At 40.7% G+C, this 24,820-nt stretch overlaps 1 protein-coding gene across 1 annotated transcript in view; it reads left to right on the top strand.

Annotated features, from left to right (window-relative positions):
• plcd3a (phospholipase C, delta 3a) overlaps window positions 1-24,820 on the top strand; it is a 79,230-nt gene that overhangs the window by 52,466 nt on the left and 1,944 nt on the right. The window contains exons 8-14 of the mRNA XM_057861494.1: window positions 2,562-2,714; window positions 2,782-2,934; window positions 8,209-8,359; window positions 15,874-15,990; window positions 17,872-18,050; window positions 18,134-18,269; window positions 18,380-18,529. Of these exons, the coding sequence (XP_057717477.1) occupies window positions 2,562-2,714; window positions 2,782-2,934; window positions 8,209-8,359; window positions 15,874-15,990; window positions 17,872-18,050; window positions 18,134-18,269; window positions 18,380-18,529 (1,039 nt within the window). The remainder of the gene's footprint in view (window positions 1-2,561; window positions 2,715-2,781; window positions 2,935-8,208; window positions 8,360-15,873; window positions 15,991-17,871; window positions 18,051-18,133; window positions 18,270-18,379; window positions 18,530-24,820) is intronic.

Below are 24,820 nucleotides of genomic sequence, written 5' to 3'. Positions count from 1 at the left end.
CATATATAAATTCTGTAAAATAAATTGTTGGAATGGAAAGATAAGACACAAGATGGATATATACAGTGGGGAGAACAAGTAGAACAAGTTGGCAGTGTATCAAATACTTGTTCTCCCCACTGTACATTCAACATACGGTACATAAGGACTGTAGTGGGCATTTCACTCTACTGTCATTTAAATCTGTCTATGCTGTCCTCACTCCGAAGCGTCTACTTTTTCCAAAGCTAGACAGCTAGTGAACGACGCCTTAATAATCAGACTTCTTCCTTTTTCATCTGATTTATTAATAAAATAGCCTCAAACCATTGTCCTCTTTAGACCGTCATAAAACTACAAAAAAAAAAGTACACAAGCATTGCATTAGCAACAACGTTAGCTTAGCACGCTATACAGGTTCACTAAACATAAACAAAAAGCGTCTCATACAAAAAATATAACATTTCGCTTACTAACATAATATGTACATTCTTTACAACAACCATACTTACGGACAAATCTTGTCCAAGGATCATATAAGCACAACATTACAACGTAGGCGTCAGCCCGAGACGTCGTGCAGCCATATTGAACTGGCAAGAAAAAAATAAACCATGTCGCAAAGCGACCACAAGAGTTCGCTGTTAGACAGCACAAAAAGCCTTGCTGTAAAACTTACCAAAAGGCAGAATACTGTCTGAGCGGGACATGTGCGTTAATTGCGTCAAATATTTTAACGTGATTAATTTAAAAAATTAATTACCGCGCGTTAACGCGATAATTTTGACAGCCCAAATTTTTAGTTGTACTTGAGTACATTTTTTGCATAACTACTTATCCTTGAGTAATATTATTTTGAAGTAACACTACCCTTACTTGAGTAAAATTTGGGCAACTCTACCCACCTCTGCATTTGAGAAATCAATCAATCAATCAATCAATCAATCAATCAATCAATCAATCAATCAATCAATCAATCAATCAATCAATCAATCAATCAATCAATCAAATTTATTTCTATAGCCCTTTACAAAAACCCAGAAGGTCCTCAAAGCCCTTTACAACAAAGACAAACATGGTTCATGATAAATAAAAGGAAGGAAAATATGCAATGACATTAAGGAAAAAAAAAAAAAAACATCGCGATAAAAGTCAAAACAGCAAATAAAACAATAAAACAGAAAGTAATACATCTAAAATTTGAACATTATTTTGAATAAAAAGAAAGAATGAAAACTATAAAACCATTTGCTAAGTTGGTGTGTTAATATTACAAGAAAACTATATTAAATTAAAACAAAAAAGAGGAAAATATTGGAACAAAAATACAAATAGCCAAAATTTAAACGGATTTTACCCGAAAAATATTTGAGAAAAATACCAAATACAAAATGTTAGCAAAAAAAAAAAAAATATATATATATATATATATATATATATATATATATATATATATATATATATACTGTATATATATATATATATATATATATATATATATATATATATATATATATATATATATATATATATATAAAAACAAGATGAAAAAGACTTATATTTCAACAAAAATGAAATAAATTACTAATATAATAGTAGTACAGTGATCCTTGCTACTTCACGCTTCAAACTTCATGCCCTCAGTCCATCGCGGATTTTTTTTTTAATTAAAATAAAAAATACAAAAAAAAAATAAATGAGCTCTCCCGAGCCGATCGCGTAGTCTCACTCACTCTATCTCCTTGCCTCTCCCTCTCCCTGCTCTTTGTTGTTCAGGCAATGCACTGGAATTGCTTATTAAAGTTAACAATGATTGATAGACGTCTTGTTTGATCTTGCCACTGATCCCTGGAAGCCTCAGCATCCAAGCGCCGCATGCGTCAATCATCGTTTAACTTGTTAAATAGTTGCTGTGACAACTCAGTGTGTGTAAGTGAGTAGATGGAGCAGAGTTGAGTGGACTCACTCAACGAAGCCTAATAACGACAAGCATTTTTATACTTTATTCTTGTTTTAAAAAATAATTCGGTGGTACAGTAACATGTTTAAAACTTATAATTATTACATTTGAAGTGTTTAAAAAACATTTATTTAAATATACATAAGGTTTTTTTTAATTACACTTTTGGTGAAAAAGTGAAAAAAAACATGCATTATATGTATCTCTTTCCAATGCTAAATCTGAATAAATACATTGAAAACACACAAAAACAAAAAAAAATGTAAGGTGGGGGGCGCCAATTTGCGGTTTTTCACTTATCGCAGCGGGTTTTGGTCCCCATTAAACGTGAAAAATGAGTGATCACTGTATATATATATAGTATAGCAATAATAATAGTGTGCCAAAAAGTGCAGCTGTATGGGAAAAAATACACACAAAAAATGCATTTGCTGATACTACACAAACATGAGAAAAGCAACCAAACCAAAGTCAAATAATTGTCCTAGGTTAAGATTTATGTAAATATGTGCTTTCAAAACGACCCATAGACAATCTTAACCAGTCCTTGATTTTTTTTTTTTTTTTTTTTTGTAGAAACACCCTTAAGTATAAATATCTTTATTATTTGTTTGTCCATCAGACGTCTCCGTACCCTCTGATCTTGTCCCTGGAGAACCATTGCTCCGTGGAGCAGCAGGTGGTCATGGCCAAACACCTTTACACCATCCTGGGCAACAAGCTGCTCAACAAACCCCTCAGTGACCACGAGCATAAAGATCTGCCATCACCTGAAGTACTTACCTGACTCATGGAAAAAATAGAAATCCACACGGTGCTGATCTTAATTGTGGTCCTTGCAGGCGCTGAGGGGGTGTATCCTGGTGAAAGGGAAGAAGCAGATTCCCCATCTAAGCCAACTGGGAAAGAACGGAAGCTACGGCAGCTTCTCCTCGAGCTCCGAAGACGAGCAGGCGGGCGGAAACAAGAGCACGCCCAAGAAGGAACTGGCTAAGGTCAGATAAAAAAAAAAACATTAAAAAAGATTAAAAATATAACACGAATACCAGGAAAGAAATACAAACTAGTAAAGCTAAAATGAAATATTTTATTTCCAAAAAAATAATAAAAAAATAAAAACAATGAACAAATATTTGAAAATACTCCAAAATTATTAGGAATATACTGCTACAAATAGGTTATTGTATTCCCAATAATCCATTTTTCCCATTTCCCAAACATTTAAAAACATAAATGACAAGAAACTGTACACACAACAAAACACAGGCATATAAAATGTACAAAAATGCACGAATAAATGACATAAAAAAGATATGTATACATTATTTTCTTAAATGTTAACAAACACTGGTACACAAACATTAATCAAAAAATGTTACTGTACAAAAGCATTGAAAATAAATTAAGAGTAATAATACTGGAAAATAATAGACGAATAGATATAAATATGTTAAATACATAAATACTGAAATAAATAACAAAGGATAAATTATTTTAAAAAAAAATTAAGAGTAATAATACTGGAAAATAATAGACGAATAGATATAAATATGTTAAATACATAAATACAGAAATAAATAACAAAGGATAAATTATTTTAAAAAGACAATAAAAGATAAACAAACAATAGACAACACGAGTGAGGAAAAAAACACAACATACACATAACTTTATTAGAGAATTTGGTTCTTGGGTTCTGTCAATGTTTCATTTTTCCAAAGAAAATTATGAAATTATCATAGTAAACTATGGTTAGAGCACACAAACAAACAGACAGCTGTATACAAACAACTGTCATCTTCACAGTGCCACTTCAGCTCCATCTGCTGGATACCCATAACAATGTACATTGCTGGCCAAAAGTAATGGCACCCCTGCAATTCTGTCAGATAATGCTCAATTTCTCCCAGCAAATGATTGCAATTACAAATGCTATGGTAGTATCTTCATTTATTTTGCTTGCAATGAAAAAACACAAAAGAGAATGGAAGAAAAAAATCATATCATTTTACACTAAACTCCAAAAATTGGCTGGACAAAAGTATTGGCACTCGGGCTTTTAGTAATCGAGTGAAAATTCTATCGATTAATTGAGTAATCGGGTAAAACATATATATTTTTAGGTGAAGAGCAATTATAAATATACATGAGAAAACAAGACATTTCATCTAATATTGAACCATTTTCAGTCAATCAATGTCTTTATTTTCGATGTAAATTGTTGAAAACAGCCAACAATTGCATCTCAGATGTAAAAAAAAAAAAATTATATATATATATATATATATATATATATATATATATATATATATATTTCTTACCTAAAAATGCCATTACGCTTCATAACACTCATCACTTAAAAGTAAGGTGTTTTTCCCACGTTCTTCAATTGAATTTCCATTTGTGTCAAGCTATTTTAAGTTCTAGTTAAGTTTTAGGTTAGTCTAAACTGTAAGTCCTGTTAGGATTTTGAGTTTTTGCAGTGTTCAAAATAAATGTATGATACCTGCTGTATTGGAGGAGCACATTAGGGACCAGTGGTACTTGGTGTTTTATCCAGCAATGACTACTGACTCAAAGCTGACAGTTAGCATACAGTGCCTTGCAAAAGTATTCGGCCCCCTTGAATCTTGCAACCTTTCGCCACATTTCAGGCTTCAAACATAAAGATATGAAATTTAATTTTTTTGTCAAGAATCAACAACAAGTGGGACACAGTCGTGAAGTGGAACAACATTTATTGGATAATTTAAACTTTTTTAACAAATAAAAAACTGAAAAGTGGGGCGTGCAATATTATTCGGCCCCTTTACTTTCAGTGCAGCAAACTCACTGCAGAAGTTCAGTGAGGATCTCTGAATGATCCAATGTTGTCCTAAATGACCGATGATGATAAATAGAATCCACCTGCGTGTAATCAAGTCTCCGTATAAATGCACCTGCTCTGTGATAGTCTCAGGGTTCTGTTTAAAGTGCAGAGAGCATTATGAAAACCAAGGAACACACCAGGCAGGTCCGAGATACTGTTGTGGAGAAGTTTAAAGCCGGATTTGGATACAAAAAGATTTCCCAAGCTTTAAACATCTCAAGGAGCACTGTGCAAGCCATCATATTGAAATGGAAGGAGCATCAGACAACTGTAAATCTACCAAGACCCGGCCGTCCTTCCAAACTTTCTTCTCAAACAAGGAGAAAACTGATCAGAGATGCAGCCAAGAGGCCCATGATCACTCTGGATGAACTGCAGAGATCTACAGCTGAGCTGGGAGAGTCTGTCCATAGGACAACAATCAGTCGTACACTGCACAAATCTGGCCTTTATGGAAGAGTGGCAAGAAGAAAGCCATTTCTCAAAGATATCCATAAAAAGTCTCGTTTAAAGTTTGCCACAAGCCACCTGGGAGACACACCAAACATGTGGAAGAAGGTGCTCTGGTCAGATGAAACCAAAATTGAACTTTCTGGCCACAATGCAAAACGATATGTTTGGCGTAAAAGCAACACAGCTCATCACCCTGAACACACCATCCCCACTGTCAAACATGGTGGTGGCAGCATCATGGTTTGGGCCTGCTTTTCTTCAGCAGGGACAGGGAAGAGGGTTAAAATTGACAGGAAGATGGATGCAGCCAAATACAGGAACATTCTGGAAGAAAACCTGTTGGTATCTGCACAAGACCTGAGACTGGGACGGAGATTTATCTTCCAACAGGACAATGATCCAAAACATAAAGCCAAATCCACAATGAAATGGTTAAAAAATAAACGTATCCAGGTGTTAGAATGGCCAAGTCAAAGTCCAGACCTGAACCCAATCGAGAATCTGTGGAAAGAGCTGAAGACTGCTGTTCACAAACACTCTCCATCCAACCTCACTGAGCTCGAGCTGTTTTGCAAGGAAGAATGGGCAAGAATGTCAGTCTCTCGATGTGCAAAACTGATAGAAACATACCCCAAGCGACTTGCAGCTGTAATTGGAGCAAAAGGTGTCGCTACAAAGTATTAACGCAAGGGGGCCGAATAATATTGCACGCCCCACTTTTCAGTTTTTTATTTGTTAAAAAAGTTTAAATTATCCAATAAATTTTGTTCCACTTCACGATTGTGTCCCACTTGTTGTTGATTCTTGACAAAAAATTAAAATTTTATATCTTTATGTTTGAAGCCTGAAATGTGGCGAAAGGTTGCAAGGTTCAAGGGGGCCGAATACTTTTGCAAGGCACTGTAATTAAGTTTTTATTTTACACCCTCATCGCTCTACAGCGCTGTTTACAGCGCTCACAGATTGAAATAAAGCCTGTATGTAAGACACGTTAGCCACGCATCGACAGTGGTCATAATTAACATTAGCCTTTGCAGGGCTAACGTTACGTGAGCGAGTGACTGTAACGTTAATCTTATTTATTAGCGCTTAGAAGTCTACTGCTTTAAGATGGCGGCCGTTTATAAATGCCGATGACTCTGTCATTTCACATTTAGTTCAACATACATGTGATCTCTATGAGACGCATCAGACGCTACCTGCTACCACCGTAGCATCATGCAAGCTTGTTTTTAGCAACGTCGGCATCGTTTGTAGCAGCTGTCGGCTGCAGTAAGTTTTTTTTTTTTTTTAATTGCTTCTTCCTCTACGCACGTGACATCAGCGCGTTGTCCTGCATTAAAAGTAGTTCGGGCAAAATGTGATGCTTAGAGCTGTCAAAATGAAACGATTACTCGAGGTGAATAAAATTACTCAGATTACTTTTTAAACTCGAGTTACTCGAGATGCTCGAGTATTCATTTCAGCTCTAATTAGCGCCCTTTGAAAAATCATGTGATGCTTCTCTAATTTGTGTAATTAACAGCACCTGTCACTTATCTGTGGCACATAAAAGGTGGTGGCAATAACTAAACCACACTTGCAGCCAGTTAAAATGGATTAAAGTTGACTCGACTCAACCGCTGTCCTGTGTCCTTGTGTGTACTACATTGAGCAAGGAGAAAAGAAAGAAGAGCAAAGAACTGTCTGAAGACTTGAGAAGCAAAATTGTGAAGAAGCATGGACAAGCATCTCAAGGCTACAAGTCCATCTCCAAAGACCTGAATGTTCCTGTGTCTACCGTGCACAGTGTCATCAATAAGTGTAAAACCCATGGCACTGTGGCTAACCTCCCTAGATGTGGACGGAAAAGAAAAATTGACGAGAGATTTCATCGAAAGATTGTGCGGATGGCAGATAAAGTACCTCGACTAACATCCAAACAAGTTCAAGCTGTCCTGCAGCCCAAGGGTACGACAGTGTCAATCTGTACTATCCGTCGTCATCTGAATGAAGGGACTCTATGTTAGGATACCCAGGAAGGCCCCACTTCTGACCCAGGGACATAAAAAAGCCAGGCTGGAGTTTGCCAAAACTTACCTGAGAAAGCCAAAAATGTTTTGGAAGAATGTTCTCTGGTCAGATGAGACAAAAGTAGAGCTTTTGGGAAAAGGCATCAACATAATTGAATTAAATGAAAAAATGAGACCTTCAAAGAAAAGAACACGGTCCCCACAGTCAAACATGGCGAAGGTTCCCTGATGTTTTGGGGTTGTTTTGCTGCCTCTGGCACTGGACTACTTGACCGTGTGCATGGGATTATGAAGTTTGAAGAGTACCATCAAATTTTGCAGCATAATGTAGGGCCCAGTGTGAGAAAGCTGGGTCTCCCTCAGAGGCCATGGGTCTTCCAGCAGGACAATGACCCAAAACAAACTTCAAAAAGCACTAGAAAATGGTTTGAGAGAAAGCACTGGAGACTTCTAAAGTGGCCAGGAGTCCAGACCTGAATCCCATAGAACACCTGTGGAGAGATCTGAAAATGGCAGTTTGGCGAAGGCACCCTTCAAATCTCAGAGACCTGGAGTAGTTGGCCAAAGGAGAATGGTCTAAAATTCCAGCAGGCATTGTAAGAAACTCATTGATGGATACCGGAAGCGGTTGTTCGCAGTTATTTCATCCAAAGGTTGTGCTACCAAGTATTAGGCTGAGGGTGCTAATACTTTTGTCCACCCCATTTTTGGAGTTTTTGTAAAATGATAAAGATTGAAATAATTTTTTCATTCTCTCTTGTGTTATTTCATTGCAAGCAAAATAAATGACGATAGTACTACCATAGCATTTGTAATTGCAATCATTTTCTGGGCGTGAATGAGCATTACTATCTGACAAAATTGCAGGGGTGCCAATACTTTTGGCCAGCACTGTACATTAAATGCTCTTTTATCAATATTCTCACTGTTCTTAGGTGTGCTCCAAACTGAGCGTGGAGCTGTCCGAGTTGGTGATCTACTGCCATAGCGTCCCATTCTGCGGTTTCACAAATGTGGGCGAAAGGCCTGCAGAGGAAATGTCTTCCTTTTCTGAAAACGATGCGCTGAGGCTCATCAAAGACTCTGGTACAGATTGACACTCCAACTGAGACCACTCAGTGATAGTGTAGTTAACATTTAGCGATAGTGTTTTACACTATTATTACTTTTAATGTTATTATCTTTTGATGCAATTGTGTCTAGGGATGTCCCGATTCAATCACGTGATTGAAAATCAGACCGATCGTACCATTTTTCAGAGGATCAGAATCGAGTGAAATGGAGTGCGTTTTTATTTAAAAGATATCCCGTGATCCCTCGTTTTTCACAGTTAATGCGGACCAGAACCCACAGCGATAAGTGAAAAACAGCAAAGTGGCGCCCCCCCCACCCCACCCCAAAAAAAAACATTTCTTGGATACAGGAGAATTTTATTTTATGTACATTACATTCTTTATATATTTTTTGTGTATACAGTACACTAGTTTGCAATATTAACCCTTGAGAGTCGAAGGACGCGCCGGCGCGTCCTCAGCGCACGTCGTCTTTGTAGCGCCCTCACGTTTTAATTACGTCACCCACATGGCGTTGGTTGGTCTCGTTTTAAAGTGCGGAAGTTGCGGTTTACTCTCGTTATTATTTGAAGTCAATCGACCAACTAAAACGTGAGATATTGTCATTTAAGTTTGATAGTTTTATTGTCCTCTCAAAAAAACATTAAAACGCTGCATGGATCATTTGTTTATGTCTATATTTCCATCATTTCTTGTCCTTTTTCAAAACGGAAGCTCCATGAAAAAAACAAATCAAACGAACCCTTTCGAAGTCACAGGGGAAGCACAAAATGCGTTGTTTTTTTTTTTTTATAAATAAAACTGCCGTGCGAGGTTCCACCGAACGAGAGGGAGGAGTGTTCTGAAGCAGCGAGGTGGCGAGCGACGGCCGTTTGGATCAAGCAGCGACTTTGTGTGACTTTGAGAATGAACGGAAAACTAAATTTAGCGCAAGCAATTGTGCTTTTTGATCAACTTGAGGAAGAGGATGGTCTAAATTCGTCATCATCGTCTTCTTCGGAAGAGTCCTCGAGTGAAGATAGTGACGGATTTGAACACGTGGGTGACGCCATCGACGAGCAGAGGTAAGCCAACTCACTTTTTTTTTTTAATGCTGAAAAAGTTTCTTTTGAAAGTTTCTTTTGATATTGCAAGACAAAGTTAATTTTGATGCAGTATAAGTGTGTGTTTGTGTATATAATAATAAAATGTGCATATCAGATCAAAGTCGTACGTGCACTGTGTGTATCCCAGGCAGGAATTTATAATTTGTGTTCTTTTTTCTATATGAAGATTAGGGATGTAGCACATATTCATCAGCTATGGTATTGCTATGGTATTCTTTCTATTGTCATACATATAGATTTCCATTATTATTTATTGCTGTATATATTTTTATTTTATACTTCATTATTTTCATAAATACAGACTTTTTTTTCATGTACATTTATAGTGACAATGAAAAATCTACATTCACTGCCCGAATGGAAAGAGGACGAGGGAGAAGGGGTCATCACGGAAGAGCGATGAGATGTTAGCGGAGGAGAGGCTGGAGAAGTCAGCGCGGCAGAAGCCGATCACCACTGGCTCAGCCTGCACCTGTGCCGTGGAGCACAGAGCAAGACACAGACACTGCCCCACAGTGCAGCCGGTTCACACCCCGGAGACCACCAGGACCTCAGGTGAATCGTGACCATGCATACACCCCAAAAGAACTTTTTGACCTGTTCTTCACCTCATCGACAATGATGAATATGTGCAAACACACAAACCAGTATGGCAGAGTCCGAAAAGAGATTGGGAAAAAGTTTGTGTGGACAGACACTACAGTGGAGGAGCTTGAAAAATTTATTGGACTCCTCTTGTACATGTCTTTGGTTTCACTTCCAACTGTGCAAGATTATTGGAAGGCAAGGAATTCCAGGATGAAACAGCTTTTCGGAGTGGCATGCCTGAAAAAAATTTAACTTGTTTATTGTAAATATTTTTGAAAATCCTTTTTTTTCCAATGCTATATTTTTTTTTTTTCTCCCCACAATCAGTCTTCTCAATTTGTGTATATAAATGTGTGTTCAAGAAGCTTGATTGTGTGTACATAGTTTTCATCAGGTGATGGGCCGCAATACCTAAACTCATAAAGAGATGGCCTTTAAACACTTTTTGTGTTAGATGGTATATATTTTTTCACTGTTCTTCACTGTTTGGTCTGCTGTATATAACCTGTTTTGACTAGAGCATGTATAAAAGCAAAAAACGCCTATGGCTATACCTGTTGTTTATGTTAAATTGTCAAATATAAGACTATTTATTCAAAATGTTTTTGGTTGAATGTTCATCCTAACATGTTGAATAAATATTATAAAGTTTCAAAACGGTTCGTTACGCATGTTTGGTTGTCAATTGGACATCAATATTAAAAATGTTCACAAAACGATTTTGGAATTTTTGGTCTTTTTGGGCCCAAAATGATGATTTATAATTGGTCAGTGAAGGAAACAACAGTTTGGACATGAAGTTCAAGGTGTCACAAAAAAAGGGACAGGCCATCGTAAACCATTCTTTCTTTGAAATATAAAGGCAACTTCAAAGGCATGCAAAATCAGACAAAATAGGCCCAGACCTTAAAGGGTTAATATACAATAACATGCATAAGATGAATCAAATATACTCACCACACTGATGATCTTGAAAAATGAAGAAAAAACTCCAGAACAATGGATATGAGGATAAAGATGATTTATTGAGAAGCTTCTGCAGGAGGTGTCCTGCGCACAAGGAACAACGTGATGGGGAGTTGTGACCGTTATTTTTCTGGATGGCATCCTCTTCCAAAAAAGGCCAGTCTCGTCCATGTAAAACACCTGCTCCAGGAGATAGCCACCCTCTTCAATTATTGTGGTAAATTGGTCCTCAACGTAACGTACAGCTGCGTCATGGTCCGCCGAGGAGGCCTCCCCATGCAACTTAACGCTGCGAAGTCCAAACCTCTTTTTGAAATTTTCGAAACAGCCCTTGCTGGCAACAAAACCACAATTTTCTTCTCTTGTACTAGGCTGTGGGTCATCTTCGTCGTAGTCGGCATCACCACCACCTTCATTCAACTCTCCTTCAGGAATGAGGTTATCATACAGCGTTTTAGCTGTTGCCCCAATCATGTTTGTGTTGAGACTCACCTTCTTTTCCCGACAGTCCGATATCCACACTGTTAGTGCATTTTCCATTTTTACAATCGTCTTGTTGCGAGGAGTCACGATTCGCTTAGTGTCCCTGGAAAACGACATTGAGGCGATCTTTCGGATTTTCGCCTCGTCTTTTTTTATGTAGCGAACGGTTGATTCGTTTAGTCCATAATGGCGTGCAACTGACACATAGCTGTGGCCAACTTTAAGCATGTCCAATAATTAACTTTCTCGTGCACCGTCATCATTTTTCTTTTCTTCTTGGGTTTGCTAGAGGATTGAGCAGGCGGAGGACGCTTTGGAGCCATTTTCCTTCGATAGCAGCAAGGTTAAACATCTCGGCCAATCAGCTTGCGATATTCCCGAGTGATGCTGGCCAGCGAATCAGAGCGGTGGAATATTAGTTGTGCGGGCTCTCCTTGCCTTCTGTTAGGGAACGAGCAGATTTTACACCATATTCTCTCCATTATTTTAAATTTTTTATGCATGTATATGTTTTTTTTGACTGAAAAAAAATCCGCGATAGACTGAAACCGCGAAATTCAAAGCGCAAAATAGCGAGGATCACTGTATTTCTGTTTTTCTGCTTCATGCTCCAACAGCTTCTCACTCTTCCTCCTGCTGCTTTTTTTGGTCACCAGTGTCAAGTTCAGATATAAAGCCTTAGGGTAGAGATGTCCGGGTCCGATCACGTCATTTTCAAAGTATATATATATATATATATATATTAGGGCTGTCAAACGATTAAAATTTTTAATCGAGTTAATTACAGCTTAAAAATTAATTAATCGTAATTAATCGCAATTAATCGCAATTCAAACCATCTATAAAATATGCCATATTTTTCTGTAAATTATATATATATATTCTGTAAAATAATTTGTTGGAATGGAAAGATAAGACACAAGATGGATATATACATTCAACATACGGTACATCAGGACTGTAGTGGGCATTTCACTCTACTGTCATTTAAATCTGTCTATTCTGTCCTTACTCCGAAGCGTCTACTTTTTCCAAAGCTAGACAGCTAGTGAGCGACGCCTTAATAATCAGACTTCTTCCTTTTTCATCTGATTTATTAATAAAATGGCCTCAAACCACTGTCCTCTTTAGACCGTAGTGAAACTACAAAAAAAAAGTACACAAGCATTGCATTAGCAACAACGTTAGCTTAGCTAGCTATTCAGGTTCACTAAACATAAACAAAAAGCGTCTCATACAAAAAATATAACATTTCGCTTACTAACATAATATGTACATTCTTTACAACAACCATACTTACGGACAAATCTTGTCCAAGGATCATATAAGCACAACATTATCAGCCCGAGACGTCGTGCAGCCATAATGAAGAAAGAAAAGAAGAAAATAATAAACCATGTCGCAAAGCGACCACAAGAGTTCGCTGTTGGACAGCGCAAAAAGCCTTGCTGTAAAACTTACCAAAAGGCAGAATACTTTCTGAGCGGGACATGTGCGTTAATTGCGTCAAATATTTTAACGTGATTAATTTAAAAAATTAATTACCGCGCGTTAACGCGATAATTTTGACAGCCCTAATATATATATATATATATATATATATTTAATCGTTTTCTAATTGTCTTTAACGTCACAGACATAATAATTTACACTCATCCAGAGTCTTTAGTTTAGGCGTAAGGTAGGGTTATCAAATTTCTCCCGATAACGGCGGCAATTAATTTTTTTTAAAAAATGTGTCACTTTAAAATATTTAACGCAATTAATGCATGCGCTGCATGACCCTCTCACTCATTGTCGCGCTCATTCTGTAATGACGCCGTTTTACCTATATAGAGAGATAAAAGGCAGGGCAAAATGAGTAGAGTAAACTTTGGCAGCCTTTGGAGCCTTTTATTAATTGGCTAAAGCCTTGCAATCCCTCTCCCTATGATTACAAATATCATGGGAAGCAATGTGGGGAAGCAAGGTGGCAATTGATCTTTGTCTTAACACCGTATATTATTTCCCGACGCAGAGAAAATATAGCAATTGGTAGCACGTTGCACAGTCATGGTTCCCCTTCCCATCATGCATTTGGGATGGCCACAGTATCATTTACTGAAAGCTCAACAAATACACTAGATGGCAATATTTAGTCACAATATACAAAGTCACAAGTCTTTCTATCCGTGGATCCCTCTCACAGAAAGAATGTTAATAATGTAAATGCCATCTTGAGGATTTATTGTCATAATAAACAAATACAGTACTTATGTACTGTAGTTGAATGTATATATTCGTTCGAGTTTTATTCATTTTTTTCTTAATGCATTGCCAAAATGTATATGATCGGGAAAAATTATCGGGAAAGATTGGAATTGAATCGGGAGTAAAAAAAAAAAGCAATCGGATCGGGAAATATCGGGATCGGTAGATACTCAAGCTAAAATGATCGGGATCAGATCGGGAGCAAAAAAATTTGATCGGAACAACCCTACTTTAGGGTAAAATTGATAAAATTACTTAAAATAAGGAGAAAAGGCACTCAGATTTTTGGGAAATTTGCAAGGAGAACGGGAGGGAACTATACAATGCAATGCAATGCAATGCAATGCAATGCAATGCAATGCAATACTAGCCTACATGATACAGTTTCTAAATCTACCCCTCTCGTGACCTTTCTTTTTATTTGGGTTGGCCCTAGCAAGAGATGGGTGTCTGAGATGACGCAGATTGTCACTGTCATTCGACGAATACTACAAATTGAATAAGCAAGCTGGTGACACGCCTTGAACTTGTTTGACTATGTGTGTGAATGTAAGTGGATTTAGATACATGTGTGTCAAAAGATCTCATGTAGCAATATGAATTTGTCAAAGGATAAAATGTGACAGTTTGATTTCTGCGTATGACAAGATAAAAAAAGTCTTAAATAGCATTATTATGTGAATTCGAATCATATTTTGAGACAATTCGACTAATAACAACAATTTAGCAAAGCACAGATGACGAGAAATTAGTCTTTTAATCTGCCGGTTAGCCACGCCTACCATTATAGGGCTCTAGCGTCCCTAACAGGTGGATGACGTCAGCAGAGTAACGATTTCATCTGATTCACTATGCAGCCCATTGAAGGGGAATTATTCACAACGAGGAAAACGCGACGAAGAGAGCCGCAAAATGTCATTGTTTCTGTCTTTCTACTCCACAGGTGTCAAACCGGTCCTCAAAGGGCCGCAGTGGGTACTGGATTTCATTCCAACCAAACAAGATGAATACCTTTTTACTAATCTGGTGTCTTACAAGTGTTATCACTTGATTGCAGTCAGGTGCTGCTTATTTTAGCAGAAACCTCATTGGTTGAACTGTCTGTGCTGGATCTGTTGGAACAAAGACCAGGACCCACTTCGGCCCTTTGTGGAATCAGTTTGACACCCCTGCTCTACTCCAACATTTTTACAGGATATACTTTTTATCCAAGTATTTTTTCCCCAATAGCTAAATAAATGGTATGGTCATGACAAATAACAGTCTTGTGCTAAATGGAATATGAAATAATAAAAATGCATTTATTCAGGACGACATGACAAAATTACTCCATAATGGTCAAAACTCTCAACTTTATCTTTACTGTCGCACCTCTCGAACGATATTTTATGCCACCTACGTCGGGCTTTTGTCATTTCCCTTCCCCGGCTTCGGAGAATGTAAACAAACCAAGAGGCGTGACAGCTAGCCGACACGCTAACTCGAACTGAGTGATGTGTCAAAGTCTTCAAAGCGGAAAATCACACATAACTAGCCCGGATCATTTCGTATGACGACTGGGTTGTCGATTGTCTTTGTCAATCGGCAACCCGCCCAGCGGCGAACAAGTTGGAGCTTGTTGTTCCCCTGCTGAGGGGATCCCTTTAAGAAAAAATTAGGAACTTTTGGGGTCAGGAGCCAAGTCTGCCATCCGCATGGCCTTCAACTAGTTAAGTTTAGAAGCTGGCTCCACTATCCGCACTACTCCCCACGGTCTAACATTAAAGAAACGAGCGTCTTTGTCAATCGGCAACCCGCCCGGCGGCGAACAAGTTGGAGCTCGTTGTTCCCCTGCTGAGGGGATCCCTTTAAGAAAAAATTAGGAAGCGGAAGAGGAAGTACTGTAAAAAGTACAGTTCTGTAAGATCTTTGGAACTTTTCAAATACATCAAATCAGATAAAAACATCCAAAAAACATTTTTTTACCCGGTATCGGATCGGGATTTGGTATCAGCAGATTCTCAAAATCAGGTGACTCGGACTCAGTGCAAAAATATGCGATCGGGACATCCCTAAAATTTGTGTCAATAGTGTATTATCAACTCTGGATCTATGCTGTAACTAGTGTGTAAGAGTGCATTTGTTCGTTTTTCAGGAAAACTCTTCGTGCGACACAATAGCAGGCAGCTTAGCCGGATCTACCCTTCCGGACAGCGCCTCCAGTCGTCCAACTATGACCCCCAGGAAATGTGGAACGCTGGCTGCCAGATGGGTAAGCGCTGCAATTCTGAAGCGATTAAATCAAGCAATGATGGCAGAATCAGAGGCGCTGCCAGGGATTTTGGGCCGTATGAAAAGATATCATTTTGGGCCCCAGTGCTGGGACACACACACACACACACACATTTACAGTATCAACTACGTAATTTCCTGCATTCTGGTGAATCTTTACACACTAATTTGTGCATTTTCTTCATTAATTTAAGATTAAAATATATTTATGTCTACATACAGCGTATAGAGCAATAATGAATAGACTGATATCATCTATAAGAAACGTACTGAAGGCCATCTTTTACAATCTAAATATATTTTTATTAGAAATATTCTCAAAGCAAATACCATAATGAATGACTAACAATAAATGTTTTGTTTTAACTTAACTATACTACAGTACAGTATACTTTACAGTATACAACTGTTTTAGTATGAAGAGCTTGCTAAGGGTTTGCCTGCTGTACCGATTAAATGTAAGCTAAAAGTGGAGCAAACACTAGCTAGCAAACAATTACTGTATTTCAATATGGAGTAGGCTTAGCCCCATCTAGAAACTCGCGATCTCCTCAATAGGCTACAGCTCCGAAGCGAGGTCCCTTGTTAACAAACTAAATTCAATTGACGACAAACTAAATTCAATAAATTCTTGACAAACTGGATTCAAGCCGATTTTAAAAAATAACATTTCCACACCAACTTTCAACTAGGGTTGTTCCGATCATGTTTTTTTGCTCTCGATCCGATCCCGATCGTTTTAGTTTGAGTATCTGCCGATCCCGATATTTCCCGATCCGATTGCTTTTTTTTTTTGCTCCCGATTCAATTTCAATCATTCCCGATAATTTTTGAGTTTAAGACATTTTGTCTGTAATGTTAAATACATTTAGAAAACGATTTAAATAAAATATACATATATATATATTAAAAAAAGGCATGTCCGATATTTTTTTGCTGATTCCGATACTTTGAAAATGACGTGATCGGACCCGATCGATCGGGACATCTTTACTTTCAACATCTGTAGGATACCAAAAAATGCCGCCATTATTTGGAATTCATATTTTTGAATAGGTGAATGTCGCTCATAGAGGCCGGGAAAATCCCCTATTTTTTACGGCGTGAGCTGGGACCTCGCTTCAGAGCTTTGTAATAGACATCGCGAGGTTCCAGATGAGGCTGGAGTGGGCTAAGATAACAGGTTAATTTTCAGCACAACACTGACACAAGACACCAACCATCCTTCGTGAAGTACTTCATCACATCCTGTTGGCCTTTTCTACCACTCTCCTGTTTTGCTTTCTTTTCTTTCCTCTTTTGATAACCCGATTTTTGTTTTGAAAACATTTCTGCAGTACCGCATACTCCGAGTCATTGACTGGTGTAAATGCGCACCGCTGCTCCCGGTCTGATCGAAGGAAGGGCGGACCAAACCATTTAATGAAAATATGGGGGTAGGGGGGCAATACATATGCTCTCTGGGTGTTTACTGTTTTGCCAAAAACAAAACAAGAAAAAGAAACCCTTTGTTTTATTCCTATTAAAATTATAATGATTAATATTTAAATTTGCAAACGATTACCTAATGTTCTAATTTTCTTTGTGAGCCCCATCAGGGCCCTTAGAATCAATATCACTTTTCACCCCTATACGGCGCCCCTGAGCAGAATATTCCGAGCAACGGCACTACTCGTTCAAACAGCATAACGTTCTGATTGAACTCCTCAACTTATTTAAAAGAAGTCAGCCGTAGAAAATGAAGCTGTTTTCAAATTTTTGGAATATACATAAAGGAAAAACAAGAACATTCGAGTTCAGAGTAGATACATGAAAAATCAAACTGTTGACTGTAACAAAATATTCGTACTTTCGTGTGCAGTGGCGCTAAATTTCCAGACCCCTGGGGAGCAGATGGATCTTAACCAGGGCCGCTTTCTGCCCAATGGTCGTTGCGGCTACGTCCTGAAACCCAGCTTCCTGTGCAGTGGTGATTCCGACTTCAACCCTGAGAACACGGGCGGGGGACCCGGTCACATCCCTACCCAGCTGACTATACGAGTAACTTCACTCAGTATTTTGTACTATCTTTTCGTATAACCCTCATATGTACTCTTTATATTTAGTAATACGCATTTTTGCAGGTGATATCGGCACAGCAGCTCCCCAAAATTAACACCGACAAGGCAAGCTCCATTGTGGACCCTCAGGTGTGGGTGGAGATTCACGGGGTGGCAATAGATAACACCAGAGACAAAACACATCGCATTGACAACAATGGTACATCATGTTAATTTATTCACAACAAAGATATGAACACGCTTAAGTAACACTGCTACTGTTGATAGACCACATCACGCTATATTGACTCTGCTCTTGTGTGCTTATAGGCTTCAACCCACGATGGGACTGCACGCTCAAGTTCCAGCTGCAAGTGCCCGAGCTGGCGTTGGTGCGCTTCGTAGTCGAAGACCATGATCACACCGCCAAGAATGACTTTGTGGGACAGTTCACATTACCTTTCACAAGCCTGCGTACAGGTACAGACGTGCCTTGACTCAAAAAGTTTTTTGCATTACCATGTTTAGTTGGATTTTTGGCAACTTTTTTGTCACTTTGGGTTATGCCATTTCTGGAATAATTGGGGCAATTTTTGCTAAAAAAAATTAAGTCATTTTTACATATGGAATCCTGACTATATTTAAGTAAGTTGAAGAGCTTCATTTTAACAAAAGAGGTGTTTTGCCCATGCTATGACATTTACAGTGGGGCAAATAAGTATTTAGTCAACCACCAATTGTGCAAGTTCTCCTACTTGAAAAGATTAGGGAGGTCTGTAATTGTCAACATGGGTAAACCTCAACCATGAGAGACAGAATGTGGAAAAAAAAACAGAAAATCACATTGTTTGATTTTTAAAGATTGTATTTCCAAATTAGAGTGGAAAATAAGTATTTGATCACCTACAAACAAGATTTCTGGCTGTCAAAGAGGTCTAACTTCTTCTAACAAGGTCGAACGAGGCTCCACTCTTTACCTGTATTAACGGCACCTGTTTTAACTCATTATCGGTATAAAAGACACCTGTCCACAAGCTCAGTCAGTCACACTCCAAACTCCACTATGGCCAAAACCAAAGAGCTGTCGAAGGACACCAGAGACAAAATTGTAGACCTGCACCAGGCTGGGAAGACTGAATCTGCAATAGGTAAAAGGCTTGGTGTAAAGAAATCAACTGTGGGAGCAATTATTAGAAAATGGAAGACATACAAGACCACTGATAATCTCCCTCGATCTGGGGCTCCATGCAAGATCTCACCCCGTGGCGTCAAAATGATAACAAGAACGGTGAGCAAAAATCCCAGAACCACACGGGGGGACCTAGTGAATGACCTACAGAGAGCTGGGACCACAGTAACAAAGGCTACTATCATGCTATCATGCTATACTATCATACCACAATGCTCCGTCAGGGACTCAAATCCTGCACTGCCAGTCGTGTCCCCCTGCTGAAGAAAGTACACGTCCAGGCCCGTCTGCGGTTCGCTAGAGAGCATTTGGATGATCCAGAAGAGGACTGGGAGAATGTGTTATGGTCAGATCAAACCAAAATAGAACTTTTTGGTAGAAACACAGGTTCTCGTGTTTGGAGGAGAAAGAATACTAAATTGCATCCGAAGAACACCATACCCATTGTGAAGCATGGTGGTGGAAACATCATGCATTGAGGCTGTTTTTCTGCAAAGGGACCAGGACGACTGATCTGTGTAAAGGAAAGAATAAATGGGGCCATGTATCGAGAGATTTTGAGTGAAAATCTCCTTCCATCAGCAAGGGCATTGAAGATGAGACGTGGCTGGGTCTTTCAGCATGACAATGATCCCAAAGACACAGCCAGGGCAACAAAGGAGTGGCTTCGTAAGAAGCATTTCAAGGTCCTGGAGTGGCCTAGCCAGTCTCCAGATCTCAACCCCATAGAAAATCTGTGGAAAAAAAAAAAAAAAAAAAAAAAAAAGAAAATCTGTGGAGGGGGTTGAAAGTCCGTGTTGCCCAACGACAGCCCCAAAACATCACTGCTCTAGATGAGATCTGCATGGAGGAATGGGGCAAAATACCAGCAACAGTGTGTGAAAAGCTTGTGAAGAGTTACAGAAAACGTTTGGCCTCTGTTATTGCCAACAAAGGGTACATAACAAAGTATTGAGATGAACTTTTGGTACTGGCCAAATACTTATTTTCCACCATGATTTGCAAATAAATTCTTTAAAAATCCAACAATGTGATTTTCTGTTTTTTTTTTCTCCACATTCTGTCTCTCATGGTTGAGGTTTACCCATGTTGACAATTACAGGCCTCTCTTAATATTGTCAAGTGGGAGAACTTGCACAATTAGTGGTTGACTAAATACTTATTTGCCCCACTGTAGGTGTCAAGGAACATAGTTGAAGTGAGTTGAGAAGAAATCGCAACAATTTAGTTTTTTATCTTGTGAATGTCAACCAGTGTTGTCTTTGGCAGCCCCTTTAATTTTGATTGACTTGATTAACTCGAGTAATTGGATTCACATTAAATTTTGCTGCTTCGAGTATTCGTTTAATTAAAGTGGCGTTGTAATGGTTTGTTTTGAAAGTGTTTGCATTTAGTTTGATTAATTTGGCTGGATACACTGCCCTCTAGTGACAACAGTGAATATTACATAACTCATTTCACATTGCTGAATCCAGCTGCTCCTTGTAAAGACCAACATAAGTCAAGTTTTTGTTTGAGTTTATGTTTTTTTAATGCATTCGTAATTTAGTTATGGATATATTTAGCCATTTTTTCTGGTTTTATGTGTTTGAACCATTTGTTAAGAGCATCGTTAAAAAATAAGAATTAAAAAAAAATTTTAAAAAACCTTTTATCGAATTTAAGCTAGCAGACTTTTGCTATGTAAATTGGCCAATCCTTCTTTTGTTGGTGTTTTTATTTTTATTTTTTATACCGTTTGAGGCTCAGCTCAGGTATTTTAATTTTTTATGTTCCTTGTCCGATTACTTGATTATTCGAACTAACTAGTTCATCGGCTAATCGACTACTAAAATAATCGATAGCTGCAGCCGTAAAATAAATAAAGGTTTCCAACAATTTCGAATGAACATTGACAGACGAGCACATATTTTAGGACAATGCAAACTTGGTGATAATACACACGTAGCAGGAAAAGAGTACCTTATTTTCAATTAGTTATACCCTCCTGGCCGCCACAAACTTTATGGAAAAAATGTTGCCCGAGAGTTTAAAAGGACGCACGCCGCTAGCATTAGCTTAATGCTAACGTGAACGCAAATGCTATGCTCACGCTACGAGTTACATTTAGTGTGTGCTGATCACTCAGCACAGATCTTTAAAGGCTAAAGCAACATTGCATATTCTCTCTGGCCAAGATAAGAAAACAAATCTTGCTGTGTGTGCAAGCCTGGAGACGACACATGTGAGTCGGGGGTGGGGCGCAGCACGTGACAACCAGACACTGGTAAGATGCAGGCTAACTACACATAAAATGTTGCACATTGTGAACATGTTACAGAAACTACTGTTTATTTTCGTCTCGTTCTCTTCACGTCAGAGGAAAACTGGCATTCGTCCTGTTATGTATTAGTCTCACAAAACACGTTTTTCGCTTGTTAACGTCTCATCATCGTCATGAAAAATTTGTTTGTTGACAAAATCGTCTCTATTGACGAAAACAACACTAATGTCAACAGGTATACATTCCACTAGGGCTGCAGCTATCGATTATTTTAGTAGTCGATTAATCGATGAACTAGTTAGTTTGAATAATTTAGTAATCGGGTAAGGAACATGAAAAATTAAAATGCCTGAGCTGAGCCTCAAACGGTATTTAAAAAAAAAAAAAAAAAAAAAAAGAGGACCGATGTACAACAAAAGAACATTTTGCTAACTTACATAGCAAAGCTTCCCATGGGCTCACCACCTGTGGGAGGGGCCAAAGGGGTCGGGTGTGTAGAGAGTTGGGCGGCAGCCAAAGGCGGGGGCCTTGGCGGTCCAACCCCCAGCTGCAGAAGCTAACTCTTGGGACATGGAATGTCACCTCTCTAGCAGGGAAGGAGCCTGAGCTGGTGGGTGAGGCAGAGAAATTCCGACTAGATATAGTTGGACTCTCCTCCACACACAGCTTGGGTTCTGGTACCAATCCTCTCGAGAGGGGTTGGACTCTCTTCCACTCTGGAGTTGCCCACGGTGAGAGGCGCCGAGCAGGTGTGGGCATACTTATTGCCCCCCGGCTTGGTGCCTGTACGTTGGGGTTTACCCCGGTAGACGAGAGGGTAGCCTCCCTCCGCCTTCGGGTGGGGGGACGGGTTTTGACTGTTGTTTGCGCTTATGCACCGAACAGCAGCTCAGAATACCCACCCTTTTGGAGTCCTTGGAGGGGGTGCTGGAGAGCGCCCCCTCTGGGGACTCCCTCGTTCTACTGGGGGACTTCAACGCTCACGTGGGCAATGACAGTGAGACCTGGAGGGGCGTGATTGGGAGGAACGGCCCCCCCGATCAGAACCCGAGTGGTGTTCTGTTATTGGACTTCTGTGCTCGTCACGGTTTGTCCATAACGAACACCATGTTCAAACATAGGGGTGTCCATATGTGCACTTGGCACCAGGACACCCTAGGCCGCAGTTCAATGATCGACTTTGTAATCGTGTCATCGGACTTGCGGCCACATGTTTTGGACACTCGGGTGAAGAGAGGGGCGGAGCTGTCAACTGATCACCAACTGGTGGTGTGTTGGTTCCGATGCCGGGGGAAGTTGCTGGCCAGACCCGGCAGGCCCAAACGCATTGTGAGGGTCTGCTGGGAACGTCTGGCGGAATCCCCTGTCAGAAAGAGTTTCAACACCCACCTCCGGCAGAACTTCTACCTTGTCCCGGGGGAGGTGGGGGACATTGAGTCCGAGTGGGCCATGTTCCGCACCTCCATTGTTGAGGCGGCCGATCAGAGCTGTGGCCGTAAGGTGGTTGGTGCCTGTCGTGGCGGCAATCCCCGAACCTGCTGGTGGACACCAGTGGTAAGGGATGCCGTCAAGATGAAGAAGGAGGCCTATCAGGCCTTTTTGGCCTGTGGGACTCCGGAGGCAGCTGACAGGTACCGGCTGGCCAAGCGGACTGCGGCTTCGGCGGTCGCTGAGGCAAAAACTCGGACATGGGAGGAGTTCGGCGAGGCCATGGAAAACGACTTCCGGACGGCTTCGAGGAAATTCTGGTCCACCATCCGGCGTCTGAGGAGAGGAAAGCAGTGCACCATTAACACTGTGTATAGTGAAGATGGTGTACTGCCGACCTCGACTCGGGACGTCGTGAGTCGGTGGGGAGAATACTTCGAAGCCCTCCTCAATTCCACCGACACGCCTTCCCTTGAGGAAGCAGGGTCTGGGGACTCTGAGGTGGGCTCTTCTATCTCTGGGGTTGAAGTCACTGAGGCGGTTGGTAAGCTCCTCGGTGGCAAGGCCCCGGGGGTAGATGAGATCCGCCCGGAGTTCCTAAAGGCTCTGGATGTTGTAGGGCTGTCATGGCTGACACGCCTCTACAACATCGCGTGGACATCGGGGACAGTGCCTCTGGATTGGCAGACCGGGGTGGTGGTCCCTCTTTTCAAAAAGGGGGACCGGAGGGTGTGTTCCAATTATAGAGGGATCACACTCCTCAGCCTCCCCGGTAAAGTCTATTCAGGGGTGCTGGAGAGGAGGGTCCGTCGGGAAGTCGAATCTCGGATTCAGGAGGAGCAGTGTGGTTTTCGTCCCGGCCGTGGAACAGTGGACCAGCTCTACACCCTCGGCAGGGTCCTTGAGGGTGCATGGGAGTTCGCCCAACCAGTCTACATGTGTTTTGTGGATTTGGATAAGGCGTTCGACCGTGTGCCTAGGGGAGTCCTGTGGAGGGTGCTCCGGGAGTACGGGGTACCGAGCCCCTTGGTAAGGGCTGTTCGGTCCCTGTACGACCGGTGTCAGAGTCTGGTCCGCATTGCCGGCAGTAAGTCGAATTCGTTCCCAGTGAGGATTGGACTCCGCCAAGGCTGCCCTTTGTCACCGATTCTGTTCATAATTTTTATGGACAGAATTTCTAGGCGCAGCCGAAGCGTTGAGGGTGTCCGGTTTGGTGGCCTCAGCATTTCATCTCTGCTTTTTGCAGATGATGTGGTGCTGTTGGCTTCATCAAGCCGTGATCTCCAACTCTCATTGGGGCGGTTCGCAGCCGAGTGTGAAGCGGTTGGGATGAAGATCAGCACCTCCAAATCCGAGACCATGGTCCTCAGCCGGAAAAGGGTGGCATGCCCTCTCCGGGTCGGGGAGGAGATCCTGCCCCAAGTGGAGGAGTTCAAGTATCTTGGGGTCTTGTTCACGAGTGAGTGTAGGAGGGAGCGGGAGATTGACAGGCGGATCGGTGCAGCGTCTGCAGTGATGCGGACTCTGCACCGGTCCGTTGTGGTGAAGAAGGAGCTGAGCCAAAAGGCGAAGCTCTCGATTTACCGGTCGATCTACGTTCCTACCCTCACCTATGGTCACGAGCTGTGGGTCGTGACCGAAAGAACAAGATCCCGGATACAAGCGGCCGAAATGAGTTTCCTCCGCAGGGTGTCCGGGCTCTCCCTTAGAGATAGGGTGAGAAGCTCGACATCCGGTAGGGGCTTGGTGTCGAGCCGCTACTCCTCCGCGTTGAGAGGAGCCAGTTGTGGTGGCTCGGGCATCTGGTTCGAATGCATCCTGGACGCCTCCCTGGAGAGGTGTTCCGGGCATGTCCCACCGGCGGGAGGCCCCGGGGTCGACCCAGGACACA

The sequence above is a fragment of the Corythoichthys intestinalis genome, chromosome 16, assembly GCF_030265065.1.
Source record: "Corythoichthys intestinalis isolate RoL2023-P3 chromosome 16, ASM3026506v1, whole genome shotgun sequence".
NCBI lineage: Eukaryota > Metazoa > Chordata > Actinopteri > Syngnathiformes > Syngnathidae > Corythoichthys > Corythoichthys intestinalis.
This window is presented reverse-complemented; position numbering and strand designations above follow the sequence as displayed.